The sequence below is a fragment of the Danio rerio genome, chromosome 17 (genome assembly GCF_052040795.2).
Source record: "Danio rerio strain M-AB ecotype USA chromosome 17, GRCz13ab, whole genome shotgun sequence".
NCBI classification, from domain to species: Eukaryota; Metazoa; Chordata; class Actinopteri; order Cypriniformes; family Danionidae; genus Danio; species Danio rerio.
The window spans coordinates 26,449,538-26,464,767 of NC_141037.1; the positions used below are offsets into that span (position 1 = coordinate 26,449,538).

A 15,230-nucleotide genomic window follows, 5' to 3' on the forward strand; every position below is an offset into this window, starting at 1 on the left:
GATGCCCTTCCAGCTGCAACCCATCTCTGGAATTCTGAATGATGATGTAGAAAATTAAAGCTAGATAATAAAATAGTGTTATTATCAAAAGGTCATGGGTTAAAGAAGTTGCAAGGTGATGTGAAAATTTAGCAACCTGAATAGGAATGTGTTTACATCAATCCTAATTAATGTGGTAAAGTATACTGCAAAAAAAGCTTTTTTACTTGTTTCTAGTCCAACTACCAAAAAAATTGTAAATCAAGAAGCATTTAAAAAAACCTGCAGATATGTAAAACTATTGTCTTGTTTTCATAAATAATATGACAAATTTAATAATCTGCCAATGGGCTAAGCAAAATCATACCATTTCAAAGCAAAAACAACATTACCCCATTGGCAGATTATTTTGCTTGTTTTAAGGAAAAACTCGCTTCATTCATTCATTCATTAATTTATTATTCAGCTTAGTCCCTTTATTAATCAGGGGTTGCCACAGTGGAATGAACCACCAACTTATCCAGCAAGTTTTTACGCAGGGGATGCCCTTCCAGTCACAACCCATCACTGAGAAACGTCCACACACTCTTATTCACACACATAAACTACAGACAATTTAGCCTACCCAATTCACCTGAACCACATGTGTTTGGACTTGTAGGGGAAACCAGAGCACCTGGTAGACACCCATGCAAACACAGGGATAACATCCAAACTCCACACAGAAATGCCAACTGACCCAGCCGAGACTCTAACCAGTGACCTTCTTGCTGTAAGGCGATAGTACTATCTACTGCACCACAACGTCACCAAACTCACTTCATTTCTGAAGATAAGATAATATTTTTTTACTTGTCAACAAAATGCTTTTAATGATTGAAGAATTTTTTGATATGAGGACTAGAAACAAGGCAAAAATGAAAGAAAAGTTTTACTGCATGTTCATTGGCAGACACAAATCATGTGAAACCGTGAAACTTCTCATTAAAACCTGACCTTTTCTACATTCAACTAGTGGAAACAGTGCAAGTGTACTCTAGTCCCATTGGTAGGCAGAGCATCAAACCATTGTGCATTTGCATAGCTGAACTTTTCTTTTAACTTTCTGTGAACAACCTTAAGAGTAGCCCTGAAAGTCAGAGATGAAGTTTTCAAACCTCATGACTTTGACATTTCGGCAGAGGTTGGCTGACAGACACTGTTGGGTTTAGTCCACTGCACCGTGAACATCGCTATTCGCTATCTGAATGATAAAGGATCATGGGAATGGTGTTAAATGAGCAGACCTCTCCAGCTGAGTCTTGCCTTGTCGAAGCACAAACTCCGTCACACTCTGACACACAGCTTACCCTTCTCATTATGCTCTTTCTCTCTGTATTCTTCACCTGCCTCTAAAGGCTACGAGAGGAGACGATTGCATTTTAATAGATTTTCTGATAGGTCAGCGAAGGTGAATCTAATAACCAATTAATACCACTGTTTACAAGCCAGCAAGAGCCAAACAGCGTCTCTTACAAACACACAACAATTCAATAAACTGTGAGAGTCAGACAATTGAAGAGGTCAGACACAGCTGGAGTGTGTGCGTGTGTGTGTGTGTGAGAGTGTGATGAGTAGGGGAATGTTGATGACAGCAGATGCTATTTGTGTCACTATTTGTCCCCTAAATGAGCTTTATCATGCTTGGTCTTTCAGCAAAGATAATCAGAGACACTTGTTCTAAAACAAACATGTCAATTAGATTTAATGTTGAATTGTTTAAATGGCATAAACTGGGATAGTTAAAAAAGGATTCAGTGCCAAACAGCATTAACCCTTATGTACTGTTGGATGTTTTCATCCACTCCAGGGTGATTTTGAGTCTTAATTTGGCCATAACTTTTTCTGTGTTTTAGCTAGCAGAATGATTATTGGTGACGAATCTTATTTTGACACATATTTTGAGAAAATGCTTTAAATAAATAAATAAATAATTTTTATGTTCGGGATAAAAACATCCATTAAGTTAAACTGCTATAAAAATGCATCAGATATATATTTTTTCAATTTCTTTTGAGATAAATCTGTTACTCAACCTCAGTCCTGATCAAAACTGCTAAATTGTTTAGACAATTGCAGGATTATAACTCTTTAATAGACAAATTCAAAACTGATGTCACTGATTTGGTGAAAAAAACACACAAAATGATGTATTTTCAATATAAAACCTTTTATCCAGTCTTGGACATGTGACACACACATTGCCCTTGATGGATTGTTTTTTGATTAGTTTTCTTTTTTCTTCCTTATTTACTCTTGGTGGCTGTTTTTGCCCCATTGACTTTCATTATGGCCACATTTTTTTATTACAAAACCATGACAACTTATAATCTTCATTGTTGGTGGTTTTCCATTCCATAGTTTTCCATTTGTAATTTTTACTGTTGATCATCATTTGGCACCATTAACCCTTTAGATTGAGAAAAAAAAAAGCTTAGCTTATGGATTTTATATGGCGTATAACAACAAATTAAAGTGTGTGTATGTGTGTCTGTGAGTGTGTGAAAGTGACCTTTACACACTTTCCTTGATGCGTCTGAGGAAAACAAAATATGCATCTCAGCTCTCAGAACTATATGGAGTAAACAAAAAGTCAATGGGGCAAAATGAAAATCTAATATCGCATCAAAGCCAATGTTGTTACTAATCGCTCGCTTGTCCAAGACTGTGATAAAAGTAAAAAAAAAAGTCCAGTCCACAATTACTTTTTATATAAGAAATACCTCATTTTGTGTGTTTTTTTTTCACCAAATCAGTGACATCATTTGTGAATTTAACAATTAAAAAGTTCAATCCTGTAATTTTCTAAACAGTCTAGTACTATCAGGACTTAGGTTGATAAGCAGATTTATGCAAACATAAATGTGAAAAAAAAAATTATCTGACGCATTTTTACAGCAGTTTAATTGAATACATGTTTTCATCCTAAACATAACAAAAGGGTAGTAAATTTGAACAGGGCGTAAGAGTTATTATGCAGTGCTTCTCTGAATTAAATTATTTCATTTTATTGTTTTAGAATTCAAATTTTAAGGATTTTAAGATTTTTTAAGTTCACAAAGTACAAACTTAATACAATAAAAACTGATTAAGTGAAATAGCATGAAGTGTTTTTTTATATAACAAATTATTGGTCACACTTTGGTTTAAGGTGTATCTCACTATTAGCAAACCATTAACCTAGAATTTTAGTGCAATAAACTACTAATAATCTGCTTATTACTAGTTAGTAGGGTTGTAGTTGGGTTTAAGTATTGGGTAGGATTAGGGATGTACAATAATAATCAAAGCTAATGTGTCACCAAATTATTACATATAGCTTGTCTAGAAATTCAGATAGAGGGGTTGATGGAAAGTTAGTTTGGTTTTTATTGTTTTTCTATCATTTTATAAGATAATATTAATAGCAAAGAAACAGTCTGACTTTCTTTGTCACTTGCTTGTCCAAAAATAAAACTTGGTATAAAAATATATACCAAAATCTTTGTTCGGCCCAGCCATTCTGGAGGAGGGGGACTCAAAATCTCAATGATTTTTCAGGAGTTTTACACCACAGATTGTGTCTGTCCTCTGGCGTTTTTGGTTAATTAAATGTCTAAAAATATCAAACTCCTTCAAGACTTAATTAACCTAAAGACTTCTATGGATTATGTGTGTGTGCATGTGTGTACGAGGGTGTCCGTGACATTTACTCATTTTCATTGACTCCTTGATCACAATCGTTCTTCTTACTGAATGCTAAAGAGCCACGAGGCGGCTGAAATGTGCCTCCTGTGACCTGGACGAGAGGATTTCTGATAAACAAAAGGCTTTTGGTAAAAGGACACAGAGTTAATCAAGCTGTTTCGTATTAAATGTCATCTACTGTGGTTCAATTGATTCAAATCCTTAATGGAATGTTACGTGGATTAACCACTGTGTGCTCTGAAAGACTAACATATTTTTAAAATGTTAACATTTTTTTGAAATATTTGCTCTCTAAACAGAAATGAAATTGCGTTTATTGAAAATTTGACTGACTTTCTTTAGCTTGTGCATTAATTGATTTTTGATTAAAATCTAAGTCTGAATTGAACATAATTTTCACATCCAGTAAGCCGTTAAACACTGAAAAAATCAGAGAAATGTTATTGTATTTTATATTTTTTAACTAGGCTGCATGTATATGATCACATATTTTAGCTGTGCATTTCAACTAACTTATTAAAAGACATTTTAGAAGTTTTAAAAGAAGTTTTAACTACATTTAATGTTGCAAGAAAATAGAAAATAAGGACATAATGCTTTTCATGCAACCATTTCACGTTGTTACAAGTCATTAGCTGGAGTACCCACCAGACTCTCTAGACTAACACTCCCTCAGCCATTCTACCAGACTATACCTACCATCATGCTTTGCATCTCACAGCTGAAACAGTTTACCAGTTTGGACACTGATTTCACAGCTGCAGCAAATTGACTTGTTAAGTGAGGATGTGTGAAATACTATGTTTCCGGCCCAAGCCGCTACTTATGTGAATTGAGAAAATATTTGACTTTTTAGTCATGTGACACATTGAATTTTATATAAAATTTATATAAAAATTTTATAAATGTCTATAAAATATAAAACAGTTTCTGGACTTGCTACACTGTAACCCCGTGTCCTAACAACACACTACTTGAAGAGATTTGCAGTGATAAGCAGTTTGGAGCATCAGACCAAACACAACAGATATTTAAATACAGCCATTCAGAAGCACAGAATATGCACTCACTCACAAAATGGTAAGGTTTATACTCTAATTAATACACATTAAACCTCTTTAATATTATTAAATGTACATTCTGAATCACTGATATGTGTTGGTTTTGAGTTACAGTGATGCTGCGGTCACGCGGTTTGTGAGTGCAAAATTCTGTTGTATGGCGCTGTAAAAACGGGCATTAAACAAGATTATTAGACATTCAAAGAAGCGAACGATTAGTCCATATTTTAAATATCTAAACAGAGAGGTCATGTTTTGATCTTCGATTGGTCTCACGCAATCATGTAATGCGATTTTGCAGGTCAAAGTTCACCAAGCTTGAACTTTCTGAAACCTGCCGCACGACCTTGTGTTTCCAGTCTGACTCATTCATGTGCATATGAATGGAAGTCTATGGGGAGAAAAGTGCAGTGTGAACGCAGGCTGTGTAATATGCTGCTGCTGTTTTAGTGTAATCAGTTTTGAAATTGGTAAACTGTTTCAACTGCAAAGCATGATGGTATGTGTAGTCCCAGTGAATGGCTGATAGAGTGTTCATCTTCTGGAGTGCCTTCTGGTCAATCTGGTTGGTACTCCAGCTAATCGCATTTCTTATGATGACTTTACTAGAAGAATAGAAGATTACAAGAAGAAGACTAGAATCCTGAGAAGAATTTCTTTTTGTTTTATTATTTACAAATCTATGTTACCAAACAATTTGAGATGGATCTGGATGCAGACCTGGTGCAGTGCAATCTGAGCTGTATCCAATGCTTTTTAATACGCTCACTGAACCCCACAAGGTTTTTAAGGTAAATGTGCAAACAATTTTATGGGCTGAATTTAAATTAGGTTAAGCATAACTAAATTTAGTTTGTTTGTATAAATTCAGCCAATATAAATGGTTTGCTACAACTTAATTACTCCCAGGGCTATTTATATTAAAGTTGATATTTAGCCGCACCATGTAATGTTTTGTTACATCTAATTTTTACGAGGTGGGTCGTTGGCCTGATGCTCAACCCTCAGACTGAAGAACTAGGACATACACACATACTGCACACTACAGACAATTTAGCCTACTCAAGTCACCTGAATAGCATGTCTTTGAACTTGTGGGGGAAACCGGAGCGACCAGAAACCCATGCGAACGTGAGGAGAACATGCAAACTCCACACAGAAGTGCCAACTGACCCAGCTGGGCTCGAACCAGCAACCTTCTAGCTGTGAGGTGACAGCGTTACCCACTGTGCTTAATTTATATGACTATTTTTATCATGAAATTTGTAACAGACTACAATTTGTAAATAATATACCCCACATTGTTCTGAAGTCCTAAAAGTTTGAGCATAGCTTTTCAAAATTCTCAGTCAGTTTAAAAGCTTCAAGTAAGGACACTGTCGAGTTCTCCTGCTACTATGTTATAATGAATTCATCTCTTGGCTTGTAAAACTGTGGCGATGTGTTGCTTTGAGAGGATGTTTTCAGATTACTGATGTAAAGTACTGTTCTGAAGGTTATGAGCATAAGGACAGTTGCTAGGTGACGAAATTGTTCTCAGCTAGTTTGAAAAGAGAACACGTCATCAATATGTCAGAGCCTTGTTTCTGTCATATGATCTATCAGTCAATCTTCTGCTCTCAATGAGATGTTGTTCATTCACCAGCAGAGAGTCATTAAGTGCACAAGATCGTGACAACAGCTGTAATATTACTCAGTCACTGCCCGCATGCAAAGATAGTCTGTGATAAGTGGTTTCTGTGAAGATGTTCTTGGGGAAAGTGCCAAGAAGTAAATGTCAGCCGGTAAAGGTGATTGATATCAGTCGTGACAATGTCACCGTGTCAGCGGCATTGGCAATGAATTGCGTTGAGGAGTCTGTTTTAATGAGCACCCGGGTGTTTACTGCTTATGCTGCTCTTATCTTCTTGGTCTTGCTGACTGTTTGTGCTAACACACCTTCTAAGGAAGTTTTTATTTTTACCTTTTTTCTCAGTTGGCCCAACTTTTTCTACAATTTTATATGAAGAAGGTTCACAATTTGGCCTGGATTCCCCCAGGACCATGATATTAGAATGTTAAACTCAGAAGTGTTATACTAGCTCTTTTTTCTGTTTATTTCTTGTAATTCTTACATTCCTGATTTGCAAAACTATACATAATGTCCAATTTAAAGCCTTAATTTGTTTTTTAACATTAAAGTCTGCTTGAAATAAAAATGAACAATGTTTACTTTGCTAGTTCACATTGTTGAATTAGCACATTGAAAAATTAGTACATGCAAGTACATTTTACTGAAAAAAAATTGTTTGTTTTGGTAATTTTCTATGAAAGTCTGCTCATTTGCTTGCACATTTTGAGTTGAAGTCCTACTGTTGATGGCAGCCTGAGGGCTCCCTTAACAAATACATATTTAAATCCTCTCTTACCATTATGTTTGCTATGAGGGAATGGTGCGCAAAACAAAGCCCCGCCCCTACTCAATATTTGGCTTCAGTTAAAAGTAAATCAACATAGTAAAATAAAAGTCTTAGCAACTTCTGGTTCAAGCAGACTTTATAGTGTCACACTAATTCAGGGGAAAAGAAAACAACAATGTGAATCCAATTGCAAGTGTTTAATGACCAATGGTCATGAATCAAAAGGGTGCAAAAAGAGTCCAAAACAAAATAACTATGATAAGTGTAGTAGCAGGGTGTGAATAATGTTCCAGATACACGGCAGCGAAGCGTCCAACGAGAGTCCTGACAAAGCACAGACAGACCATGAACAACAAATAACGTACTGATAACCAAGTAAAGCACTGCCGCTCATATAGACGCAACTGAATAAGGCACAGCTGAGCTGCTGATAAGAACAGCTGATCGGCATACGTAATCACCCACTTGATCACAACACACGCAACACAACCACGCGGAGTAAACCAAAACACAACCAAGTGACAACAAACACCACAGAAACAGTTCACGCATCTGCAACCGTGATATAAAGGTTCAAGACACCCTCGAGTATTTTGTAAAAAAAATTACAGATTTGTGTGTGTTAAGCATCAGTTCCGACAACATTAGCACCTGATAGCTTTAATTGCGGTGAAAACTGCATAATATTGAGATTTTGTCAGCTAATTTTATCTTCCGTGATTAAAATAATTTTTGGGGCGGGATCAAAATCGGTGACAGAGCGCGAATATGCTATGGAGTGATGACGCCTCGGTTTCTCATTATTATTCCTAGCAGAGTTTTCTTATCCCATTAGAAGACCTTGCTTCTTAATTATTCATAAGACCATGTGCTTTCAGAAGGCAAAGCAGACCTGACAAGCTGTGAGCCTCAATGACTGTGTGAGACTTCATCAAAAAACGGCACAGGTCGTATGTGTTTGTTTCCATTATCCACAGTTTTTTTTGCTTGTTTTTCCCTGCAATTCTGTCAGGGCCGATACAGCAAAGGTGTTGGTTTGCAGCAAGCTTTTTTGTCAAGAAATTTGTATGAGAATTGGAGAATGGCAGACTTTGTCTTTTATAAGTTGAGTTTGTTACTATTCAGACACATCCCCTATCCATGCTGTTGTGTTCACCATATGTTTAAAATCCTCCAGATGACCAGCAGGGCTAATGGTTGAAAAAGACAGGTCAAGAGACCTGCTGCACTGCTATCTACTGTGTCTGCATTCAGACTCAGAGACTAAGTAAAAAATAAGTCCTCCTCATTTATAGTGTTCATATAAACACGATTGTCTTTATCATAATATAACAAATTTTAGTTCTGTGTTTATAAAAATTATGAAAAACAAATATAGCAGGACATTAAATTACTGTTTTTTTTTTTTATTAATTTTGTAAACTATAAAATCATGGGTCTCGTCACTGTTTTCGTCTCATTTTGTGAGCCAACTGACAACAGTTGTTCGCTCCCCTCTTTTTCCCCTGCTCTGCCAGCTACGCCCACTATTCCCTAAAAAGGGGTTTCATGGCCCTTTGAAAAAACATAAAATTGTTTCAATAAATGAATCCGTAAATTACAGTAAAGCACAGTTTACAGTTTTCTTGCTAGTCTATTGCTGGCTGTTGCTGGAAAAATGGGCCTGTCATATCTAAGATTTTTTTCCTATAGATTTCCTATAGACTTAACAACTCAGTTTGTGTAAATGGTAAGAGCATGGGATGATATGTTTAATTGTGTGGGTATTTATCATATAGAACAATTATCACAGCAAGAAATAAGAGATTTGTTTAGCCCAAAATATAATTGAAATCACCGAAAATGGTAATAGACAACAGTTTTACTGTATTAAACAAGAAAGTGACAATATCAGTGTGCCAAATCCCAAATGTGCAATAAAGCCATAATTACACAACACTATTATGTTATTATTATGCTCAGCTCAGTGTTGAATCATTTCAGTTCAATCATTATAAAACAAGTTAAAGTGTCAAATTCTACAAGTTTAGTGCCATTAAAATGTTATTACTCAATTTTATGTGCTTTTAAGGGTGTTTTCATACTTTTTTTGTATGGTTTGTACGGTTCATTTTTATGCTTCCATCCAAACAATGATGCGCAACAAACAATCATTTATTCATTCATTTTCCTTCGACTTGGTTCCTTATTTATCAGGGGTAGCCATAGCAGAATGAACTGCCAACTATTCTGGCATATGTTTTATGCAGCAGATGCCCTTTCAGCTGCAACCCAGTACTGGGAAACATCCAAATTGGATGAACTATATTGGCTGTATGTGAATGTTGGCTGTATAGTTCATCCAATTCACTTATACCTGCTGTCTTTGGGTTGTGGGGGAAACCGGACACCTGGAGGAAACCAATGCAAACACAAGAAGAACATGCAAACGCCCACACAGATTTCCAATCAGACTCAAATCAGTGGCCTTCTTGCTTTAATGCTAACCATTGAGCCACCACGCAACAAACAAGCAGACCAAAGCCATTGAAAATATGGGTGTGTTCACTTTTAATCTCACGTTCTGGTGAAATATTATAAGACAGCATTGACAAATAACATCTAAATCAAATCATAATAAACCAAAACCAGCCATATAATTGACAAAAAAGACAGAATATTAACGCATACCAGGACTAAATGTATCATTTTCTTATTTGGTCTGGACCAGCAGAACCAAAAGATTCGAACTTCAAGTTTTTAGGTGAGAGAAAAGGAGAAAAAAGGAGATGTCAGCTTTGCTAGCAATTAAAAATGATTGACTATATATGCATGGATATTTAATATTACTCTACAATATTACTATTCTTTTTTATATGAAAACATGAATGTGTGTCTGTATTGTCCAGGTCCCTCAGGATGAATGGGGAGGGAGAGATGAGGAGATCCCATGCAGAAGGATGCGGAGCAGCAGCTACGTTAAAGCCATGGGTGATCAAGACAGTGGAGACTCTGATGGCAGCCCCAAAAACTCCCCACAGAAAATGGTGCGACCCAACGCGCTCGTCAAATCTGTGCTGCAGAGACAACTTTCAGACCAGAGGTAAGAACTTTCATCATCCGGTGAATCTCATTAGAAGGCCTATCCAATCTGAGGTTAGAGTGATTAATGTTCAAAGTCATAAAGCAGAAAACAGGCGTGCAATCATTAACTAGTTATCCACGATCCCAGAGGCCCACATTCTGCGACATGTGAGATCCTTTTTTGTGGAATATGCAAATGTATTTTATGAACCATCATGAAACATCTGCAGTCGGATCACAGATTGTGCATTATAGACTCTCTTGGTATGAAAGTGAAATGCCCAGCTTTACCGCTTGAAACTGACGTTTAGGAGTGCCAGTAAATTTGAGTGAAAAATGCAAGCGATTAAGTTGACAAACACACATATAATCATAGAGACGATCTGCTGGAAGGGATTCAGTACACATTGACACCTGCTGCATCTGTACTTACCATGTCTCTGTCTTCATATCAAAAACGGAGGCTGATATATATAAAGATGCTGTGATTCAGACATCTCTGACTAAGATTGGAGCTTTCAATTATCTCCTGGTCATGTTAGGCACTAAATTTTGAACGCTGATGAATACTACTAATCGTTTTCACTCATGAGACTCTAGATGGCGCAGATTGATCGGCTTTTGCATGAAGTCTGAAATCTCATCATTACTGCTTGGCAAGCTGATTGGATTCTGATTATTCTGCAGCATTGGGAATGTGCAAATCGTGTTTCACATATGAATCACCCTGGAATTACGTGTGTATTTTTTAGACTTTTCTTGCAGCATTCATGGCCTTTAGCCAATCAGATGCCAGTTCACTGTTTAAGTAGTCATAATCTGCCTAATGGAATTCTGAATCTTTGTATACACAGACCAGTAGGAATAGTAAGTTACACGAGCATACTGTTCTTTTATTTATGGACAAATATTAAAGGTGCAGCGGCTGCTCTGGGTTTGGGTGCTTTTACACTAGCACTTTTGGTCCCCGGATTTGTTTGACATCAGAGTTCGATATGTTTAGCCAAAGACTTTAGAATACACAAGACGTGTCACTTGTATAGTTTTGAATGGGGAAAAGTATATTATGGCAAATTAAGCCCTGCCTACTAGTACAGGAGCTGATCATAGATCGCTATGGACTGGTCATTTGTCTAGGGAAAATGCTCTGACCAAACGTGTGCTTTTTCCGACAGTTTCTGTGGTCAACAAATGCACCAGAATCTCAATAAATACTTGCTTCACAGAAATAAGAAATATATTCACATAAAGCTTGAAATCTGTACTTTTACATGAACGTAGTGCACTTGAAAACTAAATTTTTTTTGTTTTGTAATCTGTATTAAATGGCCGCGAGGTACAGTCCGTCCTATCAAATGCATATCACATGACAGCAACTACACGAATGCTCACAAACTTGTAAACAAAGAGTCGCTGTCATTTCTGGAGGAGATTCACCATCAAGATTAAGTTTTGAATTACTTAAGAAGAGCAGAGCGATCTGATGGAGCATTATCCTGATGATAATAATGTGTACAATGGCCATAAATGAGGTTGGTGTCGTGATCTTGTTCTTTTCTAGTCCATTAGCTTATAAGCAACTTAATAATATGCCAATTTAGTTTGTTTTGAAATGGTTTAGAAACAAAAGTTATGAGACAAATGTTGTTTAATTTTATTAGTAATTCCAAATATGTAATGTAACCGTAAGCTTGGCAAACAGTTTTGGAGAATTTGATGTTTGCCCTTTTAGACAGAATGCCCGAGCAAACTGTCCGAGAGGCGTTTCAAAGTTGTTCGCCCAGTGAAACTTAAAAGGACTTTGCTAGACGTTTAGCTAGTGTGAACCGCACCTGAGTCCGCCTTAAAGAGGTGGTCTGGGGTACAATTCACGCAAACTCTCGTCTGGTACAATTCTGATTTGAATGCTATTGTACCAAAAAACAGATGTGAACCGCCAACTGAACAACAAACTTTAGTTTTCATAACACTCATTCATGTGTGTATGTCTGTGTATCACCTATCTTGGTAATAAGCGAGACTGAGCCAGTGCAAACACAGTGATAATGTCTGCTTGTCTCCCCCAAAAATGACTTCTGCGGACATTACATTATGTTCTGAATGTTTTTAATATTTTTGCGGCAGATAGACAAAAGTGACTTTCTGTATGTTACTAGTTCAGTTCAATTCAATTCATGTTTATTTCTACTTCGCTTTTACAATGTAAATACGAAAGTGTCATTCAAGTTTTCAGGGTTGAAGCTAAGTTTAGTTCAGTTCAGTGTGGTTTATATTTCACTGCTGGAAGTTCAATCACTGAAGAGCAAATCAAAACCAAAAGGTTTAGTAAAGCAGAACGACCGTGATGTGCATACGTCTTTCCATTTTGAGGCTTTGGTTTTCATGGCCATCCGCTAGCTACAGCTTTACACACAACAGCAGGTCGATGATGCAAGCATACCAGGTTTCAGTAGAAAAAAAGGCAATGTGAACACAAATCAGCCGAGAAGGTCACAAGGGGTGACAATCAAACTTGCGTTCAGACTATGCAATCGAACCAAATGTGAAAGCACGCTAAATTAAATGTGTATAATCCACATAAGGTTTGAACAGTATAGTGAAAAGTCTAACATTATACCTTCTAAGTTACAATTTTTCTTGTAGTAACTTATTTCTGTTTTTTTTTTTATTATAATCAATAAAATGTTTTTATATTCATACAAATTTGTGCTTATATTAGTCTTGTAGGTACCGATGCCATGTTGGCATAGTGCCCAACTGAAGTTTTCATATTTTGAAACTGGCTAAAATCTTGATCATCTTTAACGAACTAATGTTGTTTACTTAGTTCCTCACACACAGACTTCAAACACACATAAAAGTGAAACTTTTGCAATGTTTTATCTAAGTATTTGTAAACATCCCAGCCAGCATTGAATTGTGGGATATTCCTGTTAACACTGCGCCCGCTCTCGCTCTCTCACACAATACCACCTGGAGCTTTTGTTCTCCACCAGACGTGAGGATTATTTTCTGCTCTGTATTACAGGCCTGTACGCCATTATGCAAAGCTCTGAAACATGATGTTATAAATTTGGCAAGACTGCCTCTCTCAAAGTGCGTCTAATGAAAGAGAGTGTAGCACATCAAATGAGCTCTTCCCCTGAGTAGGTGCATGGAACACTGCATTGACTGCGTATTATGAAAAAGTATATTTATACAGTATTAAGATTGTAAGGCGGCAGGGATTCCACTGAAAGGTGCGTCCCATTAAAACTAGCTTCTGTGTAAGTTAGCATCACGTTCAGGTAATTAGCACTTGCGGGTATTGAGAAGTTCACAGCCTGTTTAAGAAAAGTAGACCTTGTTCGTACTCTAGAGAGCTATTTTAGTTGCTGCTGTCACTTCGAGAAATGAAGAGACATCATTGAATACCTTTAGGGGTTTAATATGTAACCACATCAGAAAAAGTGCCGAGCACATGACTGTGATTTGGTATTGCTTTATTTTGATAGTCACTTTAACACATTTTGTTGACTATAATTTAAGTCACAACTACATGGCAACTAATTGTCATTAGAGTATGAGAACTGTAGACTGTAAGGTTAGGGTTAAAATTTGCTTGCAACTTTTTTATAGTCAGGAGAAGGTCGGTTGATGGAGCAGCATCAGTCTATTAATACTCTAGTGTGAAATAGTTTGCATGTTGTTGTAATGGAACTTAAATTTTATTCATTGTGCAATATGGACCATCAAAATGAATAGATAGCATTGAATCTTGTTAAAATGTACAGTAATCTTCAGAATAATGTTTATGTGTGAAGCTTTGCCCCATACGAAGAAGGTAAATGACCTAAATGGCCTGTTAAACAACGTTTGTACACCATTGCAAGGCAAGGAAACTTTATTTATAGAGCACAATTTTACACAACCATAGTTGGTAATCAAAAATGCTTTGCAATAAAGTAAAATATATTAATTGAATGAAAAAATAAAACTTTTATTAAAAGTATAAGAAAGGGAAAAATATATATGTAATAACCATGGCTTGACATAAACACCTGCCAACCCACTAAATGCGAGTAGATTTCAGCTGTGGCAGGTTAAACAGCTGCTCCCACTAGCCACTTTAGCTGGTTGAAAATAATTTTTACGTTGCCAGAGCTGTCTCTTCCCTAAAGATTAGAATTTTAGTTTAAGACCGTTTGTCAATATGGGCGCAAATGTGATCTTAGAATCGAGAAGCAGCACGATTGATAAGTTTTCACGTAAGTAAAAGAAAGCAGGTGAAGCAAGGCACAGGTGATGTGAAGCACGCAAGTGCTTAAAAGCTCTCGCTTCTTTGCGCAAAACAACTGTGCCTGGAAACTCAACTGGTGCGATCGTTTCTCTTTGAAAGAGATTGGGGAAAAAAGCGGTGCTCCTGCACCCATAGTCCTGCTATGTTAAACAGAGCTCCAGATTTTTTGTATGCGGCAGCTGTTGCCGCTTTCGCTTTAACCATTCTTTGAACAGAATATTAATGGGCCTAACGTTAAGCGTGTGCACGTAATCATCTTTTCATTATCGCACATACAATGTTTTTCACCTGCTTTCTTTTGCTTGCAGTTACTTTTGTTAATGCAGTTCAATTATCATCCTTTACAATAACATTGCTTTAATAGGAGATTACCTCTCAGTGTATCTACAGTTATCTGATGATCTTGGACCTTTAGCCTGGACAAGCTACTGTGTATTTTTAGTTTTTTAAAAGTCAATTGTTTTTAAGAAAATTTTTGTTGATTAAAATAAGTCTTTGTTGAGACAGTGCTGACTGAAGTAAACCAATGTACAAAGTGTAACAGTAGTCTGACTGAGCGGAAATTAAAGCATGAGTTACGATTTCTAGATCTTTTTTAGAAGGAAACAGTTTTACCTTTGCCCCCATTCTCTGTTGGAAAAAGCTGCTCTTCACAACTGCTTTTACATGCTTGTCAAACTGCAAAAGTGGATCAAAAATAACTAACGTGATTTTGCAGATTGT

The 15,230-nt window shown here is 36.6% G+C and overlaps 1 protein-coding gene across 11 annotated transcripts in view; it reads left to right on the forward strand.

Annotated features, from left to right (window-relative positions):
* Positions 1-15,230, forward strand: part of dlgap2a (discs, large (Drosophila) homolog-associated protein 2a) — a 249,872-nt gene that overhangs the window by 187,941 nt on the left and 46,701 nt on the right. For all 11 annotated transcript variants that reach the window (XM_087290537.1, XM_087290539.1, XM_087290543.1 and 8 more), the window contains one exon: positions 10,054-10,247. In XM_087290537.1, coding sequence (XP_087146663.1) covers positions 10,054-10,247 — 194 coding nt within the window. The remainder of the gene's footprint in view (positions 1-10,053; positions 10,248-15,230) is intronic.